Source organism: Trachypithecus francoisi, unplaced genomic scaffold (assembly GCF_009764315.1).
Source record: "Trachypithecus francoisi isolate TF-2019V2 unplaced genomic scaffold, Tfra_2.0 Lachesis_group6, whole genome shotgun sequence".
NCBI classification, from domain to species: domain Eukaryota; kingdom Metazoa; phylum Chordata; class Mammalia; order Primates; family Cercopithecidae; genus Trachypithecus; species Trachypithecus francoisi.
The window spans coordinates 12,787,985-12,814,766 of record NW_022681471.1 but is presented as its reverse complement, the minus strand read 5'-3'; the positions used below and the strand labels follow the sequence as shown (position 1 = coordinate 12,814,766).

The following is a 26,782-nucleotide window of genomic DNA, read 5'->3' as shown; positions in this document are numbered from 1 at the left end:
CCAATATGCAGATAATTTGGGAAGAATCAAGTATGTTACTTTTTGTTGTGTACTTGTATACCGTAGGTTTTTTTCTTAATTTTGGGAGTATTAATGTGATTCTGAATGTTAGAAAAATGTTTGAAACTGCTATGTAAAAGTCTGGGGCAGTATAGAATGTTCACAGGAAAAGAATCAAACCAGCCTCCCTAGTGTTAAGTTACTCTTCACACCTAGTTGTTTACACACCCTAATTGCCTTACTTGAGCATGAGGTCATGGAAAAGAAGTGATATTTGGTGGCATCTTCTGGGTTTGTTTTTAGTTTGAAGGTATATTTTTGTTATTTTTTAGAAACAGAGTCTCACTCTGTTGTCTAGCCTGGAGTACAGTAGCATTATGATAGCTCACTGCACCCTCAAACTCTGACCAAAGCAATCCTCCCACCTTAGCCTCCTGAGTAGCTAGGACTACAGGTGGTGTGCCACCGTGCTTGACTAATTTTTTGTAGACATGGAGTCTTGATATGTTGCTCAGGCTGGTCTTGAACTCCTGGCCTCGAGTGATCCTCTTGCCTTGGCCTCCCAAAGTGTGAAGTTATACTTAAAGGAAAATACAACATCAACATGTGTATATCCATACTGATGTATCACTGCATATCAGGGTGTAAATAAACAGGTAATTCTGTATATGGCATGTAGCTTATTTTTAGCAATGGAGAGCTTTGTGCTCACATACTAAAAACTTACTCTGAACGCAAATGAGAAACCCAGAGTTGCCCAAACAGTTGTCAGAATCCATGTAGTAAAGGTTATATACTTTGAGTTTTTCATCTGTTACTCTAAGCTATTGGCTTAGTTATGCTTTTATTCATAATATTGACATTTATTGGTCAGCAGGCAGTTTACTAGATGGTATGGATATGAAAAGAAACAAGGTCTTATCCTTCAAGAATTAAATTCAGGTTGAAAAGGACCAAGTAATTATAGTACAATTTTTTTTTTTCTTTTTTTTTTTTTTTTGAGGTGGAGTCTCGCTCTGCCACCCAGGCTGGAGTGCAGTGGCACAATCTTGGCTCACTACAACTTCCGCCTCCCAGGTTCAAATGGTTTTCCTGCCTTAGCTTCCCAAGTAGCTGGGAGGCTACTCCTGTCAGCCACCACGCCCAGCTAATTTTTCTTTTTCTTTTTTCTTCTTTTTTTTTTAAATTTAATTTATTGTTTTGTTTTATTTTATTTTATTTTATTTTATTTTATTTTAGTAGAGACAGAGTTTCACCATGTTGGTCAGGCTGGTCTTGAACTCCTGACCTCAGGCGATCTGCCCGCCTCGGCCTCCCAAAGTACTGGGATTACAGGTGTGAGCCACTGTGCCTGGCCTATAGTGCAATTTTTGATAAGTAATGGAGACATGTACAAAGTGTTTTGGGCATGTAGAGTAAGTTCTCACTGATCTGCAGGTATTGAAGCATCTTTTGAGAAGCTAACATCTGAAATTAATCCAAAAAGTGAATAGGACTTTATAAAACGTCTTTTTTTTTTTTTTAAACTTCTAAAACATGTATGAGAAAGCACAGTTGGATTCTAAAACCTGATACAAAATAAGTTTTGGTACATAACCCTTTTGTTAATTTGGGGCTGCCTTAGCTTCATTTAGTCCATGGGGAATTGAATTAGAGTACGCTTGCCAAAACTCTTGACTTACCTAGGAGCTTCCTAGAATTACCCACAGCATCTTATCTCATTGGACTTTGTGTGTGTGTGTGTGTGTGTGTGTGTGTGTGTGTCTCACTGTGTCACCCAGGCTGTGGTGTGGACTCCAAATAGCTCATTGCAGCCTAAATCTCCCAGGTACAAATGATTCTCCCACCTCAGCCTCTGGAGTAACTGGGACTCAAGTGTGTGCCACTCTGCCTGGCTAATTTATTTAATTTTTAGTAGAGACGAGGTCTCTCTGTGTAGCCCAGGGTGGTTTCCAACTCCTGGGCTCAAGCAATCCTCTCATCTTGGCTTCTCAATGTGCTGGGATTACAGATGTGAGCTACTGCACCTGGCACTATTTTCACTTTTAAAATGAAGTGCATTCTAGTCCAATGGAAGAGTAGAAAATATAACAGATTTTTACATAACCATTCCATCAGTCTTTGTCAAATTTAGCTGTATTTGTTTTAGGTCTTTTTAAAGAAATAAAAGCACAGTTACAAAAGAAGCCCTCATTTGTATTCCTCCCTTATCCTGTTATCCTCCCCTTTTCCCTAGAGATAACTGCTACCCCAAATTTGTTGTTTATTACACCTTTGCATTTCGGTTTTATTTTACTAAGAATTTGTATCTGTTAAAAATACATAGTTCATTTATTCTTGCTAACTTCCATGTAAATGATACTATGTTGAACCTTTTGCAATTTGCCTTTTGTCTTCTTTATAAAATATGAAATGAGATCTTGCTATATTGCCCAGGCTGGCCTCAACCTCCTGGGTTCAAACAGTACTGTTGCCTCAGCCTCCTCAGTATCTGGGAGTATAGGCACACACCACTGCACCCAGTGCAATTTTCCTTTTTGAATTTACATTCCTGAGATAAAACAGTGTTGACATGTGGCTAGAATTCATTCATTCTGACTGCTCAATATTATATGATACAAGTTAACAACAGTTTATCCATTTTCTTATTTTTAGACATTTAGGTTATTTCTACTTTTTCCTCAATTAAAATAGTGTTACAACAAATATTTCAGTGCTTAGCTCCTTGAGCACATGTGTAGTTACTTTTCTAGTGTATACCTGAATGGAATTGCTAGATTATATAGTGTGTGTGCATCTTGCCAAAGTGGTTGTAGTATTTTATCCTCCTTCCAGCAGCATATGATAGTTTCCATCCTCACCTAACATCTGGTATTGTAGACCCTTGCATATTGTATTTGTTAGCCCACATCAGATTAGAAAGGGAGAGTAAAATAGGGAATGCTCCTAGAGGCATTTCATTGACAATACATAATAATAATGGCAGCTGACACTTAATGAAAGGCCCAGTGTGTTAGGTACTTCTCTGCATTCCTTAATATCCACAAGAGAAAAAGTTGGCTAATTCTTGACAAGCAGTTAGTGGAGGAAAATAAAAATCAGGACTTAAAAACTCTTAATATCATAGGATAGTTTAGTCTTTAGAGGGAAAATGTCTGTCATTGGAAACAATGTCATGTAGAAATTGTCCATTATAGTGACAGAGCTATTAAGAAAAGGTTACTTTATGTATTCAATGTAATGATATGTCTTAGGTTTCTTTTTTTTTTTTGAGACGGAGTCTCGCGCTGTCGCCCAGGCTGGAAGCTCTGCCTCCCAGGTTCATGCCATTCTCCTGCCTCAGTCTCCCGAGTAGCTGGGACTACAGGCGCCCGCCACCTCGCCCGGCTAGTTTTTTTGTATTTTTTAGTAGAGACGGGGTTTTACCATGTTAGCCAGGATGGCCTCGATCTTCTGACCTCGTGATCTGCCCGTCTCGGCCTCCCAAAGTGCTGGGATTACAGGCTTGAGCCACCGTGCCCGGCCTGTCTTAGGTTTCTAAGCAAATAGTGTTGCATCTTGGGACATATATTTGAGATATAACTTTCTCTGATGGTCTGTCTTAAATTCTTACTCTTAAAATTTGGTTTTAGTTTACTAGAAGTTATCAAAGATTACCAGAGATAAGATGAAAAATTAATTAAATGAAAGAACATTCTTACTATACATAAAATAGTTTTTGATATTGGGAACCTTATGTTGGAGCTGATAGGATATGCATAGACTGTTCACCAGAGGAATTATAAATGGCTAATAAACATAAACAATTTTAACTTCATTTAACATGGGATAGTGTTGTTGTTGTTGTTGTTGTTTTAGATGGAGTTTCACTCTTGTTGCTCAGTCTGGGGTGCAGTGGCGTGATCTTGGCTCGCTGCAACCTCCACCTCCTGGGTTCAAGCGATTCTCCTGCCTTAACCTCCCAACTAGTTGGGAGTACAGGCGCATGCTACCACACCCAGCTGATTTTTGTATTTTTAGTAGAGATGGGGTTCCACCATTTTGGCCAAGCTGGTCTCGAACTCCTGACCTCAGATGATCCACCTGCCTTGGCCTCCCAAAGTGCTGGGATTATAGGAGTGAGCCACTGCGCCCGGCCTGGTATAGTGGTTTTTTTTTTTTTTTTTTTTTTTTTTTACAAGTAATTTCATTTGTAAAATCTCTCCAGAGGGGAAAATTTTTTTATGCAGCTTTTTTTTTAAATATAAAAAGCTTCATCCAGTTTTATTTACAGTATCCAATAAGTAAAAACAATTATTTGGCATTACTTGGAGGCTGCAGTGGGGCTTCCCTGACTATGAATTTGGAAATAAGTTTGTCTTCTTGAGAACTGAATGTCAAGATTTCACATAATGGATCAGAGTAGAAATATACAAGATTATTTTAAAAAGACAAAATGGTTTCTGGGGCCTGTCTAGCAGAATATATGTACAAAGGAGGACTCTTATAGCCAGATTTTTGGGGTTTGAAGTAAGTGGGATCATCCTTGTAAGGGATAGGAGAAATTCTGAGGTTGGCAGTGTTCAGGAATCTAGGAGCCTTAACTAACAGACATTGAATGTACAGATTCTGTTAACAAACTATCCTGCTAGGGAAGTAGATGAATGTTAGGCAAGTTTAGCCTGATTTCACTAGGTGAATGTAGAATATGAACAAATGGAGTGATTCAGTTCCATTTGTTCTGATCATTATTTGACGTCACAAAAATTTTAGTCTATTGGAATAAATTATGAATGGTTATAATTTTAATTTTAATGTTTTTCCCTTTTCAAATTCTCTTACAAAAGCGTGTTTTATAGTGAGAATTAAAAAAATATATGGTTGAAATAAAATACAAGATGGCTTAATGTTTGGGACTTTTCTGCAGATGGTCAGCAAGAGGATGAAGCCAGTAAAATTGAAGCTCTGCACAAGAGAAGAAATTTACTTGCAGCATTTTGTAAGCTAATTGTATATACTGTGGTGGAGATGAATACAGCTGCAGATATCTTCAAACAGTATATGAAGGTAAAGTTGAAAATGGATAGCAAGATAGTTATAAAATGCAACACTGGTTTTTATGCATGGTTGCCAATGAATTATTTAAGTGGTAAATTACATTTCTAGTGTAGAAGAGTTGTATTTTAAAATATTTAATGTTTTCAGTAACATTTCCTTATACATCTCCTCCAATTAATGGACATTTTGGGTTTATTATGTTCATTTGCATTTGGAATATTGGAGATGGCCTCTCTTAATTTGTCACTATCAGAAATAGCATTTATGATTCAGTTTAAGATAATAGGATGGCATCCTCTGCTTGATGTAGCATTAAAAAGAGTTTCAGGAGTCAGAAGACTTGGGTAGTAGTTTTGGCTTGGTTACTATGCATTTTGCAACCTTGAATAACTCCAAATATTTTGCATCCTGACTACCTTTATCTGTTCCACTGTGATTGTTAAGGTTCCCCCCTTTGATTCTCAAAGTCTGACTTGATTCACCATAGGTTATTCATAATTTTCATAACTGTATGTGAGGTTTTGTAAGTTAAAAGTAATAATAAACAGGATATTGTTGATTATACTAAGAGAATGTGACTAAACATGGTAAGATAGCTTTAAAAATCCTTCCTCAACTAAAATCTAATTATAAATGTAAACTTTTTAAAGCCTTTGCTTTCAATAAATAAAATATGTAATATATTAAAACTTGGGTAATCCTCTCTGGAATATTTTGCTACTGAATTCTAATATCATTGAAAATTATTTTGAAACTTAAATCATTTGGGATGATAATTACCAGTTTTGTTTTTGTTTTTAAACTAAGGTTGTTTATGAAGTTATTTAACAAATTTTAAAGTTTTAGGTATTCTAAAATCACTTATTTGTCATAGGGGCATGGTTATTCTGTTATCTTTGATAATTGTTATTGTACGTGTTTGAAACACGATCTTAAATTAGGAAAAAATTTCATGTGCCATGTGTATTGTAAATGTCATATAAACAACTTTTCTTTTAAAAGTTAGAACTTTTAAAAGTTGTTTATATGCTTTCCTTTTAAAAGTTGTTTATAGACTTAGATTCTATAAGCCAAATTAATAAAGTTTTGAACTACTCATGGCCTGTACCCAGTATCAATGAATTAGTTGTAAGTATAACTGAGATTATATTCATTGTTTTACAAAGAGAATTTTGTTTGTATATTTTGTGTTACTTCTGAAAATCGGCATAACCTAATTGTTGTTTTAGTCACTATACCTTCTTTATTTTAAACCAAGTCTGGAGCTGAATTTGATTAGATCTTAACGGTTTTGTATATATGATTTTACTGAAGTTAGGGATTGTATGCTTAGAAATGATCTTTAGGTTTCAGTAATATTCTTTCCTGCCATCGAAGGCATAATTTTGGCCAAATACATACTTCGTGACGTGTTTTCATGACTAACCTAAAATTAGTCTTACTGTCCAGTGGTTTTAACAGATAAAGCTCTAATTTGTACAAATTTCTTTTCAGTATTATAATGACTATGGAGATATCATCAAAGAAACAATGAGTAAAACAAGGCAAATAGACAAAATTCAGTGTGCTAAGACCCTTATTCTCAGTCTGCAACAGGTAAGCATTAAGAGTACCAACTTTAGCTAACACAATTAACACCTAATAGCAAAATAAGGTAGCAGTTGAAATTGGGCAAAGGGTGCAATAGACAGTTTATAAAAGTAGAAATACAAGAGAGTACAAGTGAGATTATTTTTTTGCTTTCAGACTGTCAAGATTGGCAAAACGTATAGCTGTCTAAGGTATGGAGGAAATATAGATGTGGTAGGCAATTGGGCAATTTATGTAAAAATTTATAATGTGTATGCCATTTGAGGCAGCAATTCTACTTTTTAAATCTACTCTTTTATCCAAGGTGATAAAAAGACAAGTTTGCAAAAGTTGATATACAAAGTTATATATTGCAACATTGTTTATAGCAAGTAAGACATAATCTAAAAGTCTATCAGGATATTAGATAAATATACTGTATAGTACATTTCTGCAATGACTATTGTACAGCACTTAAAATTAGTGTAGATCTATATTCATTAATGTATAAAGAGCTTCATAATCACAAAATATATTAACAGTGGTTAACTTGCTTTGGTAGATTTCATGTTGAATTCTAATTTTTTCTCTGTATATTTCCAACTTATTTTTGTGAGCTTATATTAATGTTATAACTAAAACACAATAGTTTTGGCCAGGCGCGGTGGCTCATGCCTGTAATCCCAGTGCTTTGGGAGGCCAAGGTGGGCGGATCACCTGAGGTCAGGAATTCGAGACTAGCCTGGCCAACATGGTGAAACCCCGTATCTACTAAAAAAACAAAAATTAGCTGGGCACGGTGGTGTGCACCTATAATCCCAGCCACTTGGGAGGCTGAGACACGAGAATTGCTTGAACCTGGTAGATGAAGGTTACAGTGAGCCAAGATCGTGCCACTGCACTCCAGCCTGGGTAACATAGTGAGACTCTGTCTCAAAACAAACAAACAAACAAAAAAACCAATAGTTTTCATTTTGGCCGTGTTGAAGCAGTTTAATTAGGTAAAATTATTCACTTAGTATGCTTTTGTCTTTGGAGACAAAATTTGCATGCAAAAGATAACCCAACCCATTCCAACTTAATGAACTTTCTTTTAAGAAATATAGATAGGAATGTTCTTAATTTTATTTGAGAATTTGAATTTTCTCTATTAAAATTAACAAAATGTAGGCTGGGTGTAGTGGCTGATGCCTGTAATCCCAGCACTTTGGGAGGCCAAGGTAGGGAATTGCTTGAGCCCAGGAGTTCGAGCCCAACCTGGGCAACATAGCAAGAGCCCATCTCTACAGAAAATGAAGAAAGAAAAATAAAATTTAAAAGATTGAAAGATGCCATTTAAAAAATAACTTTTGCTATAAAGTAATAGCTGCTAGCTGTAGAAAGTTTAGAAAATATAAAAAAGGAACAAATGCAGATTATCCTTAATGTTTTCACTTTACAATAACCTTTTTATTTTTTAATGGCCTTGTTACTCTTTTTTATGCCTACATGAAATCTGATTTTTTAACAAAAATTAAATTGTGCATTCCATTTTGTAAGACTGCATTTTAATACTAATAAACACTGAACACGTTTATGCCATTAAATAATTTCCTCAGCATCTTTTTTTTTTTTTTTTTTTGGAGCAGGAGAGGTTCATTTATTTTTTTTTTTAGATTTTTGTGAAGGTATAATTGAAAAGTAAGAATTCTGTATACTTAATGGTATACAGCATGTTTTGATATGTATGCATTGTGAAATGATTAAATTTAGCTAATTAACATAAACATTGCATCACATACTTACTTACTTGTGTTAAGAGCATTGAAGACCAACTGTCCTAGCAGTTTTTAGACAAACAAGCAGTACATTACTCTTAACTATGGTCACCATGCTATACAATAGATCTTCAGAACTTACTTATCTTGTCCTACTGAAACGTTGTTCTCTTTGACCAAAGTCTCAGCCTCCCCCAACCCCCAGTCCCTGACAACCACCTTTCTATTCTCTGCTTCTATGAATGCAGATATTTCCTCAACATTTGGATTTCATTTTCTCTGGGTGTATACCCAGAAGTCTTCCTCATTTTAAAAAGTTGACACATGGCCAGGTGTGGTGGCTAACGTCTGTAATCCAAGCACTTCGGGAGGCCGAAGCGGGCAGATCACGAGGTCAGGAGTTCGAAAGCAGCCTGGCCAATATGGTGAAACCCCGTCTCTACTACAAAAATTAACTGGGCTTGGTGGCACACGCTTGTAATCGCAGCTACTCAGGAGGCTGAGGCAGGAGAATCGCTTGAACCCGGGAGGTGGAGGTTGTAGTGAGCCAAGATCATGCCACTGCACTCTAGCCTGGGTGGTAGAGCGAGACTCTGTCTCAAAAAAAAAAAGAAAAAGTTGACACATAATTGTACATATTTATGGGGTATACATAGTGATGTTTTGACACAGTGTATAGTTAACCAAAGCAGGATGATTAGCATATCCATTTTGACGACTATATAATATTCCATTTTGTAGATGGACCACAATTTAACCAAAGTCTCCTTCTTTATGCTGAGGGGTTTTTTTTTTTTTTAACAAGTTTTGCTGTTATAAATAGCACTAAAGCATTTTTGTACGTAGTATTGTGCATAAATATTATTTCTTTTGGTTCAAGTCCTGTAATTAGAATTACTTTGTCAAAGAAGATTAAAATTCTTAAGCTTTCGCTATTTCATGTTAAGAGTTCTTGATGTGAAGATCACCACTTAAACGTAAATAACAGAGCATGGTTGCCTAATAATTTGCTGGGGGTTTTTTCTTTATATTTTTATATGCTGTGTTAATATCCAATTAATACCAGCAGAATAGCATTCTGCCAAAACTAACCTAAAGAGTTTCTGATGTTGATAACAACCTCCAGTTTAAATATACGAAGTACTACACTTTTGGTCATTTGTATCATGTTTTAGTGTTTTACAATAAAATACAGTACCTCATTTATTGAACACCTGTATTTTAAATGAAAATGTAATATTTTAAAAGATGTTAATCTCCAGGTATTAAGAACTTTAACGTGCTTTCTTTCTTTCCAAACAGCTTTTTAATGAAATGATACAAGAAAATGGCTATAATTTTGATAGATCATCCTCTACATTTAGTGGCATAAAAGAACTTGCTCGACGTTTTGCTTTAACTTTTGGACTTGATCAGTTGAAAACAAGAGAAGCCATTGCCATGCTACACAAGTAATTTCCAGATATTTTATTCAGCTCTCATAATTTTTAGTCATGAAACTTTTTTTTTTAATCTAGCGCTTTCATTTGGCATAACTAAATTAAATTTATGCTTTATTATTAGCTTCTAAATCTCTACCCTATCTCCTTTCTAAATTTTAAAGAACCAGTTACAGTGCTATCTCAATTAACAAATGAGTTGGACCAGGCTTGGTGTTCATGCCTGTAATCCCAGCACTTTGGGAGGCTGAGGCAGGTAGATCACTTGAGGCCAGTAGTTTGAGAACAGCCTGACCAACGTGGTGAAACCTGTCTCTACTAAAAATAGAAAAATTAGCTGGGGGTGGTGGTGTGCACCTCTAGTCCCAGCTACTCGGGTATGAGAATGGCTTAATCTCGGAGGCAGAGGTTGCAGTGAGCCAAGATTGTGCCACTACACTCCAGCCTGGGTGACAGAGCGAGAGTCTGTCTCAAAAACAACAGCAAAATGAGTTAGGATTAAAACTCCGTTTATAAGCCTTTGTTTAAATTTAAACCATACAAAGTCTATAAATTATGTGAATCAAAGCAGCATAAATTCATCAAGCATTACACATCTTTTATCAACGTTTGTCATGATCTCATTGTCAGATAGAGAAATCTTTGAGGTTTGATTCCTTTGTCTCAAGTTTTTTCTTTGGTTCTGCACTCTTATTTTGTAGTGACCTTTTCCCATGTTTTGATCCACAGCCTTCTTTCCATCTGCATATTTTGTTCCCCTTATCAAAGTTGGAAGTCATTTTATTTTATACTGGGCATATAATTTAGTGATCAATTGCACTTTTAAAGTATGGATACGTTTTAGACCTTTAATATAACCAACATTTGTGTATTAAAACCCTTTATCTATTACCTGTGGGTTAAAGAACCTTGCTTTTAGAGTCTTGGACTCTCCTTCATCCTCTTGCTCATTTAGTTATAAAAGTGTTAACTGTCTCTTTGAGGAAAATTTGCTACTCTTGTTTAAGTTTTGCTTATACTCCCTCAACTTAATTATTATTATTTTGTTTTTTGTAGAGACAGGGTCTCACCATGTTGCCCAGGCTGGTCTTGAACCCCTGGCCTCAAGAGATCCTCCCACTTAAGCCACCGAAAGCATTAGGATTATAGGCATGAACCACCACACCTGGCTTCCTCCCTCAACTTTCACTTTGTTCTAAAACTGAAGTTTATTTTATGCCTGTTAATCCATTAGATGGTAATTGTACATAATATTTAAGGACTACCTATATGTTATTTTCAGAAATAATATCTTTTTTTTCATGTAATATCCTTCCTTCGTTTCCTCCTTGATTCCATCTGGATTGTTTTTTACTCAGTTATATATTTGATAGAGTTATAATGTTGGGTTGTTATTTTGATGAATAGAGGTATTTATCGTCACACAAATGTAGTTAAAATGGGCCTTACATGGAGTTTAATTTTAAACTTTACTCTTGAATTGTTCATTACAGATATTTGTGAATTATTTTTTAACGTTCTATATGTTAGAGTAGGTCTCTTCTATGTCTTGAAAAATACAGATAATGTATTGATCATTATGTGAGAGAATTTACGTTATTTTCTATGGAAAAAGGTACCGATTAAAGAATGTAGATATACCAGACCATGTTCAGACTGAAAGCTAAGTGGTGTGTGTGTGTGTGTGTGTGTGTGTGTATTGTTTTAAAGAAAGTAACAGTAACATAAAATGTTAATATATCTGCACTCTTTACAACCTCCTTGTTTTCTGTTCCTCAAATTAAAAGCTTGGCAAAGGAAGTAGTGAGTGAAATTTTCTAAGTTATTGACTTTTTTATTATAGTCCCTCAAATGTTTATTTCAATTTTTTTTTTTCATTGCAGAGATGGCATAGAATTTGCTTTTAAAGAGCCTAATCCGCAAGGGGAGAGCCATCCACCTTTAAATTTGGCATTTCTTGATATTCTGAGTGAATTTTCTTCTAAACTACTCCGACAAGACAAAAGAACAGTGTATGTATTTGCTGGAAATGTCCTATTTAATTTCATTTTGGGATTCTTAAGGGCAATTGTTACACTTGGTTTCTCTCCTTTCTACTCACACACAGAATTGTAGGATTGCATTAATACACGAAAAAGTTTATACTTCAGCAACTTTATAATTTAAGGATTATAACTATGTTTTATGTGTAATACTCTAGTTTAATATTGTGAGTTTTCCTCCAGTATAGTTGTAGCTTTTGAGGTATAATTTCAATACTTTATGTATTATTAAGAGACTGGACTCACTATGTTGCCCAGACTGGCTTTGAACTCCTGGGCTTAAGTGATTTTCCTGCCTTAATCTGAGTAGCTGGGGCTATAGGCATGAACCACTGTGCCTAGCTGCTTTTTGTGTTCTTATTTGCATTTGTGCCTCAACCCAACTAAGGAGGGAGCATTTGAAAACCAATAATAAAGGCAATCCATCAGGAACATCCTTTAATTCTCAAACAGGGCACTTTTCTGGTTTAGTCTCCTATAATGGTGACTTATAAAAGAGCTCCCAAAATGGATTTAAATTCTCAAAAATCTTCTACCTTTCCCCATGGCTTTGAGGTGTAAAAGGGCAGAAGCATATGGATACCTCATATTGTAAATAATCTTGTCTGAAAACCCACTAGTATTTTGCTTTTAAAGACTAGAGACTTTATATGAAATTCTAAAGCAGACAAAACTAATGTATGGTGATAAAAATTACAGTAACAGTTACTTCTAGTATTGGAGAGTTTGAATGGGAACACTAGGGTACTAGAGTTCTGTACCTTTTTTTTTTTTTTGAAACGAAGTTTAGCTCTGTCCCTCAGGCACCATCTCGGCCCACTGCAAACTCTGCCTCCCGGGTTCAAGAGATTCTCCTGCCTCAGCCTCCTGTGTAACTGGGATTACAGGCATGCACCACCATGCCCGGCTAATTTTGTATTTTTAGTAGAGACAGGGTTTCACCATGTTGGCCAGGCTAGTCTCGAACTCCTGACCTCAGGTGATCTGCCCGCCTTGACCTCGCAAAGTGCTGGGATTACAGTCGTGAACCACTGTGCCCTGCCAAGTTCTGTATCTTGTTAGGCATGTGGGTCACACAGGTCTATATTCAGTTGTAAAACTGATACAACAGTGGTCTTAGTTTTATGTGTTCTATTATATATAAATTTATCTCAGTTAAAATTGCATAAGCAGTATTAATCAGAGAAATAAAAATTAAAACAATGAAATACCATTTCTCACCTAGCACATTAGGAAAAATTAAGAAGTCTGATAGTGTCAAATAAATATTGCCAAGGATGTGAGGCAGCAGAGCCTTTTATACATTGTTGATGGCAGTACAAGACCATTTTGTGGAGCTTTTTGGCAATGCCTAGTAAAGTTTAAGATTCTCTCTACCTCATGATCCAGTAATTTCATTCATAAGTGGATACCCCACAGAGACTCCTGAATACATGCACAATGAGACTGATAAAAGAATAATGGCTGTTGGATTGTTTGAAATAGTGGAAAGCTCAAAACAACCTAAACATCCATCAACTGAAAATGGATCAATAGATTTATATATAATGGAATACCATACAGTAGTAAAAATGGCTAGATTTCATTGAGTACAAAGAGCAAAATACAAAACCGTACTATGATGTTTACAGACAACTATGTATTGAACATACAAAATGTGCATGGAGGTGATAAATAGTGGTAACCTCTGGGCACAAGGAGGAAGCAAAATGGGGATAGCTTTAGTGTAGGCTACTTATCTGTAATGTCCTATTTAGGTATGTGGTGGGTACATAATTGTAAATCTCTCTGCCAGTGAGTATATTTTGGCTCAAGCTTTGCATCTTGTTGCAGACTTAACAGTTTTTGGAGTGGTAGTCAGTTCACAGGCCACGCTTGGAGGAGTACTGTACTACTATATATGACTGAAGTGTATTGTAATATAGAAAGACATACTGGGAGTTGGGTGCGGTGGTTCACACCTGTCATCCCAGCATTTTGGGAGGTCATGGCAGGCAGAGAGTTCGAGAGCAATCTGACCAACATGGTGAAACCCTGTCTCTACAAAAAAAAAGGCAAAAATTAGGTGTGGTGGTGTGCACCTGTAATCCAAGCTACTCAGGAGGCTGAGGCAGGAGAATCGCTTGAACCTGGGAGATGGAGTTGCAGTGAGCCGAAACGGCACCACTGCACTCCAGCCTCGATGACAGAGTGAGACTGTCTCAAAAAAAAAAAAAAAAAGAAAAATGCATACTGAACAGCTAACAAAGCAGTATGCTTCATAACTGATGTCTCCTATTCTGTTTAATGCTGTTCACACTAGTGAATCTGAATTGATAGAAATCAGTCATACAATGACAGCAAATATTTTAGTTGCACTTTACAGTTAATTGACAAATAATGTCTTTATTTGAAGCATAATTTAGCCTTTTTGAACTCTTGGTGTCAGAGCCTTGGACTTGAATCATGGTTATGCTGCCTCTACTCATTTTTATTACTGTGGGATTACTTCTTAATTTTTATTAACCTTTCTTTCATCACCTGTAAAATTGGGAAAACATTTTGCTCATAGAATTGTAAGAATAGTTAAGGAACCTGAGGAAAAAAAATACCTAGCACATAGCCGTCACATGAACGTTAGTTGAATTTTGATTGCAAAATTACATATAAGCCTTGAGATACTTGGATCCAGGGGTAGATTTATGATTTCCACCAGGCTGAAACTTTTTTGCAGGTAGGAATCATATCATATCCATCTTTGTATCTATTCATAGTGCCTGGTATGTAATAGGTACTCAGCAAATGTTAAACTGAATGCTCTGAATTATTTCATTTGATGTGAAAATCTTGGCAGAGACAACATTGTTCATTAGGCTGAGTTTGAGTAGTGAAGTAATATGCCCATGCTCACACAACTAGGAGTTAATGTAACCTGCAGATTTCTGTATCGAAGCTAACAGTTTTGATTTCTTTTCAAGGTATGTTTACTTGGAAAAGTTCATGACCTTTCAGATGTCACTCCGAAGAGAGGATGTGTGGCTTCCACTGATGTCTTACCGAAATTCTTTGCTAGCTGGTGGTGATGATGACACCATGTCAGTCATTAGTGGAATCAGCAGCCGGGGGTCAACTGTGCGGAGTAAAAAATCAAAACCATCTACAGGAAAACGGAAAGTGGTTGAAGGCATGCAGCTTTCACTCAGTAAGGATATGATTTATTTTCTTTATATTTATCCCTAATATTTACCAACTGAATTGTCATTAAGGTTCACCTTAGTTTTTATTTGAGATGTGTTCAGTAATAGCTTACAAAATGTGTTCGTTATGTGTAAATGTGCTGTTGTAAGCATTTTAGATATATAAACTCAGTTCTCACAACGTTTTGGGTACATCTTCATTTTTCAGATGACAGCACTTGGCACAGAAAGGTTAAGTAACATACTCATGTCACACAGTTATTAAGTAGGAGAGCCATGCAGTTTCACTTCAGAGTGCCTGCTTTTTAAAATCTGTGCTACACTGTATGCATAGGGAAATGGACTCAGTATTATGGAGCTAGTTATTACCCAAGAGATCAGATCATCTAGTTAAAGTGGAACAACAGATTTAGAGAGGTTGCAACTTCTGAATTTCTATGAAGAGGCCATTAATCATGAAGAACTTCATAGAAATAGAGTGCAATCATATTAGAGGTAGGAATGCATTATGGTGCTTGAAACTCTTATACTCCTAGCACTCCAGAGTTGGTTCAAAATGGGCCTGGGGACTTTTTTCTTAGGAATTATAAACAAATTAGCATAGTTGTCAACATTTGTCCCAGTTATTATTGTTGAATAGCAAACTACCTCAAAACTTAAGACATAGCCAGGACCATGGTGTCTGGTACCTCAGCTAGGAAGGCTCAAAGGCTGGTGGCTGAAATCATACGGAGACATCTTCACTTACATATCTGATGCTGGCTGTCACTTGGGACCTCAGCTGTACTATCTGCCAGGACACCTACCTGTGACTTCTCCATGTCAGCATATCACTAGGCTCCAAGAGCAAGTGTCCAAAAGACCAGAAGTGGAAGCTGCCAATTTCTTAAGGCCTGGGCCCAAAAACTGGCATAGTGTAATTTCTGCCATATTCTATTGGCCAAGCAATCACAGAGATTCTAGGGGAGAGGACATAATTCTCCACCTCTTAATGTGAGAAATGTCAAAGAATTTTGGGGCCATATTTTAAAATTGCCACATATCTCATCAGCTTTCATTTATCATCAAGTGCTTAGTGTTTAAAACTTGATTGTCCTGTGAATTTTAGTATCTTTTGTCCAGTAGTATAAAGGCATAACCTTGTATTTCTAACTTGCACAATTTTACACTGGTTAGTTATATAGTCCCAACATCACAGTTGATGGGGAAATCTCTTTTATTAACCTGGACCAGTTAAAGTAGTTAGGGCCCATGGTTATAAGTTAAAAGAAACTTTTCTGTTTTTTAAAAACAATGTTATCAAATTAAAAGATGATGTTTTCTCATATCACTAAATTTTTGAAAGTTTTTATCATTTGAGCTAGTCGTTAATAGTTAATAGGTATGTGCTGGGCCATCAAATCTCTCTCTCTTTTTTTTAGACCTCATGGAAACACATGAATGGGTATTCATATTACAGAAATCTCTCTCTCTCTTTTTTTTTTTTTTAAGACCTCATGGAAACACATATGAATTGGTATTTATATTACATTTTACAAATAGATTATTAAACCAGATACTTCAATTTTTATAGGAAGAGTCAGTGCTCTCATTCAGGTTTTTGGGGAAAACCATAGAAATTGAGGCATTAATAAGTTAAGGAAGTTTGAATACTGATACGTTTGCCAAGTCAATGCAGTTTTGAAGACAATATTGGAGCCTGAATGCAGTAGAACTTAAAGGCTGATGTAATTATATTGCAAAGTGGAGTTTATGTTTAATCTATTATTAGAGTATTAGCTATTCATGCATTTTCTTTCCACTCTTATCCCTTATAAACCTTACACACATTTGCAAATATGCATAATCTTTTTTATGTTTTTGATGGAGTTTTACTCTTGTTGCCCAGGCTGGAGTGCAATGGTGTGATGTTGGCTCACCGCAACCTCCCCCTCGCTTGTTCTTCTCCTGCCTTAGCCTCCCGAGTAGCTGGATTACAGGCGCCTGCCACTGCGCCTAATTTTTGTATTTTTAGTAGAGATGGGATTTCACCATCTTTGCCAGGCTCAAACTCCTGACCTTGTGATCCACCTGTCTCAGCCTCCCAAAGTACTGGGATTACAGGCATGAGCCACTACACCTGGCCTCATATGTATAATCTTCTAATGAAATAGTTTTTTCTAAATTCACAACCACAAAGTGCTATTAATTTTTTTCTCCCAAGTCAGTGATTTTAAAATTACTATTAATTCAGTAACAATTGTACACAAATTGACTTACTAATTATGGCAACATTTACAGACATTTGAAAAAAGTAGCTTTTGCTGGTGTGAAACTTTTTTCTTTTTAGTCCAGTGCTTAATATTCGTGTAGATTTGTGGCCCCCTTGCAGTTGCTCTTACTACCTGCTCAGCAGTCTGCATCCAATAGATTGGGAACCAGTCTCCTATTACTTCCATCCCTGTTACCATGTCTCACTCACCTAGGCCACACAATTAGCCTCCTAACTGGTCTGTTTGTTCACCAGTATTCTGTTTTTAAGTTTACTTCCCACACTGCCACTACATTCACTAAAACATGTAACTCACCAAATTACTTCCCTACCTTAAAACCTTCAGCAGCAGTTCCTTGTTACATTAACAGAGCTCACAAGATTTTCCACAATTTGATTCCTGCTTCTTTATCTAGCCTTGTCTTTTACTACTCTTTCAATCTTTATGCCCCAGGAGTAGCAAACTGTTAGTTTTGAACCATACGAAATTGCCCTTTTTGTAGGTCAAATATCAGCAGATTAATAGGGTTCAGTCGACTGGGTGCAGTGTCTCACACTTGTAATCCCAGCACTTTAGGAGGCCAAGGCAGGCAGATCACTTGAGGCCAGGAATTCAAGACCAGCCTGGCCAACATGGTGAAACCCTGTCTGTACTAAAAATACAAAAATTAGCCAGACGTGGTAACACATTCCTGTAATCTCAGCTACTTGGGAGGCTGAGGCAGGAGAATTGCTTGAACCCAGGAGGTGGAGGTTGCAGTGAGCTGAGAATTGCCTTAATTCTTGCTTTATGTTCTTCTCCCTGCCTAGAATAAAAAGCCTTCCTAGCCCAGCTGAAACCTACTCTAGTTAGAAGTTGCTTCTGGATAGCTGGCTCTGACCCCTTTCACTGCCTCCGTTCCCCTTATGCTTCCCTCTCTGCTTGCATTTGCCACATTGTGTTTTAATTGCCTAGTTTTCTGTGTCTACAACTAGACTCTAAGGCCAGGTCAGGGACTGCCCCTTGCATAGGTTTGTGTCCCCCTGTTCCTATGACTTGCATGTGGAAAGCAACAGATGTTTATTGACCTGAACAGGTTGTATTAGACACCTGAATAGTCAAAATTAGTGACTAAACCTCGTCGTTAATTTTCTTTTCCAGCTGAAGAAAGTAGTAGTAGTGATAGTATGTGGTTAAGCAGAGAACAAACACTGCACACCCCTGTTATGATGCAGACACCACAACTCACCTCCACTATTATGAGAGAGCCGAAAAGATTACGGCCTGAGGATAGCTTCATGAGTGTTTATCCAATGCAGACTGAACATCATCAAACACCTCTTGATTATAAGTAAGTACATTTGATCATTTTCTGTACTATAACTTTATTAATTACATAGAAAAAGTTAAGTTAAAAGAAGAATAAAATTCTCCTTGAAGCACGCAGGTAACATGGATGTTAGCTCAAAGACAACAAGAGGAAGCAAGGCAACAGCAGGAGAGAGCAGCAATGAGCTATGTTAAACTGCGAACTAATCTTCAGCATGCCATGTAAGTGAGAGTGCCTTATTGTCTGAGTCTAGGAAGTTCACTAATTCATTTTAACATTTTAATGTGTGCCTTATCTAAAAATTTCAGCAAACTCTCTAGAGTAACTTGAGCTGAAATAATCAAGGAACTAAAAATTGGTCTTTCCAACAGAAAAACAAAATATTTTAATTAAAATACTACCCAGTTAGCCAAAGGACCAATCTTAGGTTGATCTGTTGGAAAAGTTTAAATATCAATCCTTGTTTATTTTGGTACACAGCATTAAAAATACAGTTCTGTTACATCCTAATTGATTTTCCCAACTTAGTTCAGGCCCTCATCTCTCACCTGAACTATTATATTAGCTTTCTAACTGGGTTTCTTCCCTCAAATCTCCCATTTATCTTCTCACCAAACCTCTCCCTTCACCCCCCACTCCATCATTCACACTACCATCAAGAATTACTATTCTAGAATAAAAATCTTACCATGTAACTCTTAACTTAAAACCTTTCTGTGACTCCCCATTGCCTGCTGGATAAACTCCAAACTTCCTTAGCTCATGGCATGCAAGATGTTTCAAAAATATGGCCCCTGCCACATTTTAGTATGATTTCCTATTCCCTGGCAGCTGGTAAAGTCATCATAAAAGAACAAGCTCAGTGTCACTTTAACTGAAGCTTTGGTCATCTATGCTCCCATAACACTATGTATATCCGTATTTCTTATAGCACTTGCCACGTTGTACTGTAATATTTGTTTATGAGTTTGTCCCGTTTGTCTAGACTGTGAGCTCCTCAAGGGCAGGGACTACATTCATTGCCTGTCAGTGCTTGACACATAAAAGATGCTAAGTAAATGTTCATTGAATGAATAAATGTTCAATGCTAAAAAAAATTGAAGTTTATCTTTTAAATACTTTGCTTTTACTGGATTATGTATAACTTTATAAATCTTTATAAAATCTTCATTAGCTTTGGCTCTAAAATAAATGGCAAACAAGCAGTCTTTAGATAATTTTTTTAAATGTCTTGATTAGTATACAGGGAAAAGTGTGATGATTATGATTAAGTTTTTGAGTTTGAAAGCATTGTATTTATAATGTGCTGTATGTTTTACTATTGGGAGATAGTAGTTGTTACCCTCTTCTTTTTTTAATTTATATTTTGTTCTGTTTTGTTGGTTTTTAGATGTTAAGAATTTTACCTGTTTTTCTTACAAAGTGATCATTTACTATGAGTGGTGGCCTGCATAAATTCACTTTAGTTATCTCCATATTAATTATTCTATTAACCCCTAGAGACACAAGGTATACTCTATTACACATATAGATTCTGATCCTGGTTAATATGGTCATCATCTATATTATCACATGATTCTATCCCCTTTTCTCTGTTTCTGTGACCACATTCCTTTTAATATAAGTTCTTATTTTATGCTGGATCCTACAACTAATTCTTGGCTTCCAACTTGTCACTGGTCCATATATTCCAGAATTCTGCCATGCAATCATTTGGTCTGTATCTCTCCCCATAAAACATTACACCAGTTCCTAAGATCCTATATAGCACGTCACTACTGAGTACCATTTTAATTCCCAATTATAGTTAACCGCCCCTGCCTCCCCCTCCCTCCCCACCGGCAACTACAAGAAATTATCTCAGTTAAATAACTATTACCAGAGGATGCTTTGGTGATTGTACCATAAGTCATCTATGCATGGGACTCTAAAGCATTTTCATCTTACAATGATTTTTCTATAATGATATCTGCCCTATAAATAAAAATACTTCCAAATTATCTTATTTTTCATAGCTTGTATCACATATATCTTCCTTGTATTTCAAACAAAATGCAGAACAGCTTTCTGATTTTCTGTCACATGGTTCATACAGCACATATATTCCCTTCACGGTTGCCTCCACAAAATACAGTAAAATTGTCTTTCTACCTAGAATTGTTAGGAAGTAAGGACCATTATAAACATATTTGTCCAGGTAACATGGATCAGACATCGATATCTTGTTATCTTTATATCTTTTAAGAACCAGCATAGTATTGTGTAAATTGTAAGCATTCGGTAAATAATTGCTGGGGTTTTGGCAACTTTCTTGACTATGGGGGTGTCTTTGGATGAGAAAAGAAGGTAATGTTGGCCAAACTGGGGAAAAACAACAAGTCCTACTCAGTTTCACAATTATGTTGGCTACTTTATGCTGATCTGGGCTAATTTGTAAACTTAATTTATTCCTCATAATTATGTAATAACATATATAACTCTTGGTCTTAGTTTTTCATTTTAAATTTCTATATATGTCTTAGTTTTGAGTTTCATAGGGCACACGAATCTAAGTTTCAGCATGAGTGTTCCTCATTTCTTCCTAAGGCAGAATTAATCCCTTATTTTAGTATGTCCTTATAACATTTAATGCATAGTTTTCTTGTAATTTTTATCACATTTTGTCATAATTAATTGTTTATCTCTGTTTACCATAGTAGACTGTAAGCTCCTTGAGGGCAGGAATCATGTCTTAGTCTTATTCATCTTTTTTTTTTTTAAACATCCATAGGACACAGTAGAAGCCTGTCACATAGTAGGCATTGTGTGAGTGAGTGTGCACATGCCTGGTACACATTAGGTACTGAATGAATGAGGGAGTGATGGGTAAAAGTAGCATTATATATTGATGAAAATATGTGTATTCTGAAAATGTCATTTCTTTGGTCTCTGTTTTATGTTTGTTTATTAATTTGTACCCTGCCTACTTCAAAAAGGATTTGAGGTATCTTGTATGTTCCCATGTGGGAAATTCTCATTGAATCTTGTATATGGCATATCAGAACTATAAAGCTAAATGTACTGAAGTAATGTAGAATAAACATAACTCCTTAGCATTTTTAGACAAGTGAACATTGGGTTTTGACATCATTGATGACATAATGCCTAATCATTCTCCCTGACCTTTAATTCCCTCATTTTCCATTATACTTGAATATAGAGAGCCACATACTGCTGCCTATATATTAATAGTCATGACATGAGTTCAGATCTTGACTTTGTTTTATATTTCTCTAGTCGGCGTGGCACAAGCCTAATGGAAGATGATGAAGAGCCAATTGTTGAAGATGTTATGATGTCCTCAGAAGGGAGGATTGAGGATCTTAATGAGGGAATGGATTTTGACACCATGGATATAGATTTGGTAAGAAACTTCATGATTTCTGTAAGATTTTCAATTTAGATCTTTTGAAAATTATGTTGGATATTTATTAGAGTAGAGAAATACTTACCAAGAGAAGTAAGTTTTGCAAAAATATTAAATAAAATAGTTGCCAGGGGTTTAGATATATGGGAAGGGATTTAGAAGAGAGTAAGGTTGGTGAAGGTGGTAGATCCTAGATTAAGATGATAAAAATTGTCTGTTTGCTTCTGAGATTATTTTAGGAATATATAGGTTAAAGGGTATATTTTGATTAATACTAATTTGACTATGAAAATCAATTGTTATTTAATTATGCATTAAACATGAGTATAAAAGTATACCATTATCAAAACAATATATTAATACTACTTGTTGAGACAAATTCTGTATCAGATAATGAAGTAAAATTACTTAAACTTGAAAGAAGTTAAATACAGGAAGGAGTGTATTCTTTATTAATAATTAAATATGTGATTAGGGTTGATCATATACAAAATGGTTTTACATATTTCATTTTGCTACATATCTCATTCACCTTTGTGAAGTAAGTTGAGAGGATTGAGAATATTGAAACTTACTCTCTCCAAAGAGGCAAAACTAGCAAATAGTAAAGTTGATACTTATAAGTCAAGTCTTATGATTCTTTTTAGTATATTGTGTATCTTAAAGAAATAATTAAATTTTTAGAATGGTATAAAGGTGCCTCAAAAGGAAAATGGATTTGAGAGAATGATTTTTTTTTTTTTTTTTTTTTTTTTTGAGACGGAGTCTTGCTCTGTCGCCGGGGCTGGAGTGCAGTGGCCGGATCTCAGCTCACTGCAAGCTCCGCCTCCCGGGTTCACGCCATTCTCCTGCCTCAGCCTCCGAGTAGCTGGGACTACAGACGCCCGCCACCTCGCCCGGCTAGTTTTTTGTATTTTTTAGTAGAGACGGGGTTTCACAGTGTTCGCCAGGATGGTCTCGATCTCCTGACCTCGTGATCCGCCCGTCTCGGCCTCCCAAAGTGCTGGGATTACAGGCTTGAGCCACCGCGCCCGGCCAGAGAATGATTTTTAAAGTAAAATGAAAAATGAGTTTTCCGGTTTTTGTCTCTCAGGATAATTTTCCATGAGTTTTTTTATTTTTTATTACTTTTTTTAAATTTTGAGACGGAGTCTCGCTCTGTCACCCAGACTGGAGTGCAGTGGCGCGATCTCGGCTCACTGCAAGCTCCACCTCCTGGGTTCATGCTGTCCTCCTGCCTCCATGCTGTTCTCCCGCCTCAGCTTCCTGAGTAGCTGGGACTACAGGCGCCCACTTTTTTGTATTTTTAGTAGAGACGGGGTTTCACCGTGTTAGCCAGGATGGTCTCGATCTCCTGACCTTGTGATCCACCCACCTTGGCCTCCCAAAGTGCTGGGATTACAGGCATGAGCCACTGGGCCCGGCCAATCATTTTCCATGAGTTTTTAAAATACTGTGTCAGGTACACTTGGAATCACATAGGCCATGTGAACAAAAATTTAACTTGGATATTTTCAGTTACTATCTGGTTTATAGATATAGCTAATGTCAACTTATTTCCTTTTTTTCCTTAGCCACCATCAAAGAACAGACGAGAGAGAACAGAACTGAAGCCTGATTTCTTTGATCCAGCTTCAATTATGGATGAATCAGTAGGTTTAATTTAAATGTACCCCAGGATTGCAAAATCAAAAGTATAGGCAGTCTCTCAGTTTGAGGTTGAAAACCTGGGGTAGCATACTGAGAATAGATGAAAACAGTTGGACGTGAGAAAAAGAGGCAGGCAGGCAGGATTTCAGTGGGAGGGGAAGAGAGTGATGCAATAGTGGTGACAGATTAGAAAAGTACTTTTGAATCCTGGCTGACTGGGACTTGAATATTAAGGAATTTGGACTGTTCTTCCAGGTTTGTACTGTTCTTCAATGGGTTGCCCATTGAAGGATTTTAAATAAGGTAATGTCATGATGAGAATTGTGTTTCAGAAAGATTTCCTTGACATTTATGGATGGGACAGGATGAATGAGGGGCGTAATATAAAGGCATGGTGAAAAATAATGAGAACTTGAACAAAGGCTTTGATAATGAAGAGAAGGTTATTGAGCTGTCTAAGATGAGAGTCAGTTACCACTCCCACCATCCTTAATTGGTTATTATTGGGCTTTGTCAGTTCTTTTTCTTAAGTACCTCTTATATCAGTCCCCTGTGCCATATTCTTCTTGACAGTGCCTTGATTCAGGTCCTCCTCAGTTTTCACATGGGCTGTTGCAAAGCCTTTAAGCTGATATTGCAGTCCCCCTGCTCCTTTATACCTCTTGTGGGGGTCATCTTTCTAAAAATGCAGATGTGATATTCTCACTTACCATTCTTTTTTTTTTTTTTGAGACGGAGTCTTGCTCTCTGCCGCCCAGGCTGGAGTGCAGTGGCCAGATCTCAGCTCACTGCAAGCTCCGCCTCCCGGGTTTATGCCATTCTCCTGCCTCAGCCTCCGGAGTAGCTGGGACTACAGGCGCCCGCCACCTCGCCCAGCTAGTTTTTTGTATTTTTTTAGTAGAGACGGGGTTTCACCGTGTTAGCCAGGATCACTTACCATTCTTTTATTGATTTTTTTTCCCCCATTGCCATTAGGAAGAAAATTCTAGCTCCTCAGCCTAGCAAACAAAGCCTTTTATGATCTGGTTCCCTTGCCACCTTAACCTTGGCCTTTTCCTTACATGTATTCTATGCTCTAGCCATATCAAATCTTGTAGTTCCTCTCAGATACACTGTGCTCTTTCCTGACTCCATAACTTTGTATAAGCTTTTTTTCTACCAGAAATTCCCGTTTATTTTTCCTCCTAGTAAAGTCTTTATTTGATACTAATTTTGACGTTACCTGTGGAATTTTTGCTGACTTCCAGAATTTTTTTTCTCTTCTTCCTTAACTCCTTGTACACACTTTATTGTAATAATAACCAGACTTGCATAGTGAGATAGGATATTACATGCTCTGGTCCTTCACTAGATTGAACTCCCTGAGGCAGTGATGATGTTATTCATTTTTAGTTCTGCCCAGCACAGTAGATATTTAGTTTTGTCAAATGAATAAATCATTTAAATGCCCTGTCATCTCCCTTTTTAGTATCTACCCATTTTATGTTCCTCGTTCCTCACACCTACTGCCTCAAGTGGTTATACCATCCTCTAAGGCCTCCCTTGTATGTCCAATTTCTACCATTCCCTCCTTGCCCTCTCCTACCTCATAATCTGCTTTCACATAGCTTTTAGAACTATTTTGACAAACTAATTCACACTAACATGTTTATTAATAAGGCCAAGGGGCCGGGCTCAGTGGCTCATGCCTATAATCCCAACACTTTGGGAGGCCAAGGTAGGAGGATTGTTTGAGCCCAAGAGCTTGAGACCAACTTGGGCAACACAGTGAGACCCCATCTTTACAAAAACTAAAAAAAATCAGCTGGGCATGGTGATGCGTACCTGCGGTCCCAGCTACCCAGGAGCGCGAGGTGGGAGGATCACTTGAGCCCAGGAGGTTGAGGCTGCAGTGAGTTGTGTTCACAATACTGCACTCCAGTCTGGGTGACAGAGCCGAGACCCTGTCTCAAAAAAAAAAAAAAAAGGTAGAATCTGCTTCGATTGGTCTTATGTGTGGCCTTAAGATTCTGCATTGCTAACATGCTGTCGGTGCTTCAGGTCTGCAAACCATACTTTGAGTAGCAAGACTTTATAGTACCTAAGTGACCTATCCCACTCATAAGTCTGAAGTTTATGGTTTTCTTGATAATTAATCTAACAGTATGTATCATCTTAGTTTGTTAAACGTGAAAGTAGTGATTGTGATGAGGGTAAAGGAATATTTTCAAGCAGTGTGATGAAATGCATTTATTAAACAATTTATTACATCAGAAGTTGGTGCTGAAGTGAATAAGACACTCTCCCTGTCCTTAAGGAATTCATATTCTAGTGCACCTTGACTATCACTTTGAAATGAAAAGTATGGAAGGTAGTAGCTGAGAGCTTGGGTGACAGACACTATGCTAGGTATGATTTATTTTGATCCTCTCAGCAACCTTGTGAGAAAGGTAATGGGAATTTCCACTTTCATGCTGTAGTAAGCTGAGACTGAAGAAGTGGTTTAGTGACTTTGCTCAGTTATACAGTTAGCAAGTGTCCAAGTAGTAATTTGATGCCAGTTCCTTTTGATTTAATAATCTCCTGCTGTCTCTACTGTTGTGCTTCCCAAAACTAAAATCCCCATTTGGATGAAACACCAACAGAAGTAATTAAGAAATTGAAATGGTTAACTGTGATCAAAATTAATATGGGCAGTTAGGATCACCATTTTTAAATGTATTTGTCTAATGTCAGGAGAACTTTTAACATTTGTTTTCTTAGTTACAGACTAGATTTGCAAACAGGTGTTCTTCAGATTACTAAAATAATGAAACAACAATATTAACTGTGTATCTATTTTTGACATTTAACATTTAGAGAAAAGTAGGGTCCTAATAGTCATTTTTTATTATAGTGATTTTATAGCATTCTCATGTACATTGAATGTTACAGCTGAGAGGCTTTTATTTATTCTTAATTTGATAATAGTTTAGCTGCTTCTGCTACTAAAATTAGGAAAATGAGCACTTGTACTTGTAACTGTAGTTTTATAGCATTACCACATGATGGCAGCAGTCACATAACTGAATGCTCAATAATCTTTAAAGGCTTAGGTTTCTTTAGAAGTCTTTGACAATGTAATTTTTTTTAAAAGTTAATAGTTTATTTTAAAAATATACACTGC

The 26,782-nt window shown here is 36.7% G+C and overlaps 1 protein-coding gene across 1 annotated transcript in view; it reads left to right on the top strand.

Annotated features, from left to right (window-relative positions):
- Window positions 1-26,782, top strand: part of STAG2 (stromal antigen 2) — a 143,750-nt gene that overhangs the window by 114,353 nt on the left and 2,615 nt on the right. Inside the window, 9 exon segments of the mRNA XM_033201202.1 lie at window positions 4,907-5,046; window positions 6,532-6,633; window positions 9,666-9,814; window positions 11,686-11,814; window positions 14,802-15,025; window positions 18,413-18,602; window positions 18,692-18,802; window positions 21,858-21,984; window positions 23,562-23,639. Coding sequence (XP_033057093.1) covers window positions 4,907-5,046; window positions 6,532-6,633; window positions 9,666-9,814; window positions 11,686-11,814; window positions 14,802-15,025; window positions 18,413-18,602; window positions 18,692-18,802; window positions 21,858-21,984; window positions 23,562-23,639 — 1,250 coding nt within the window.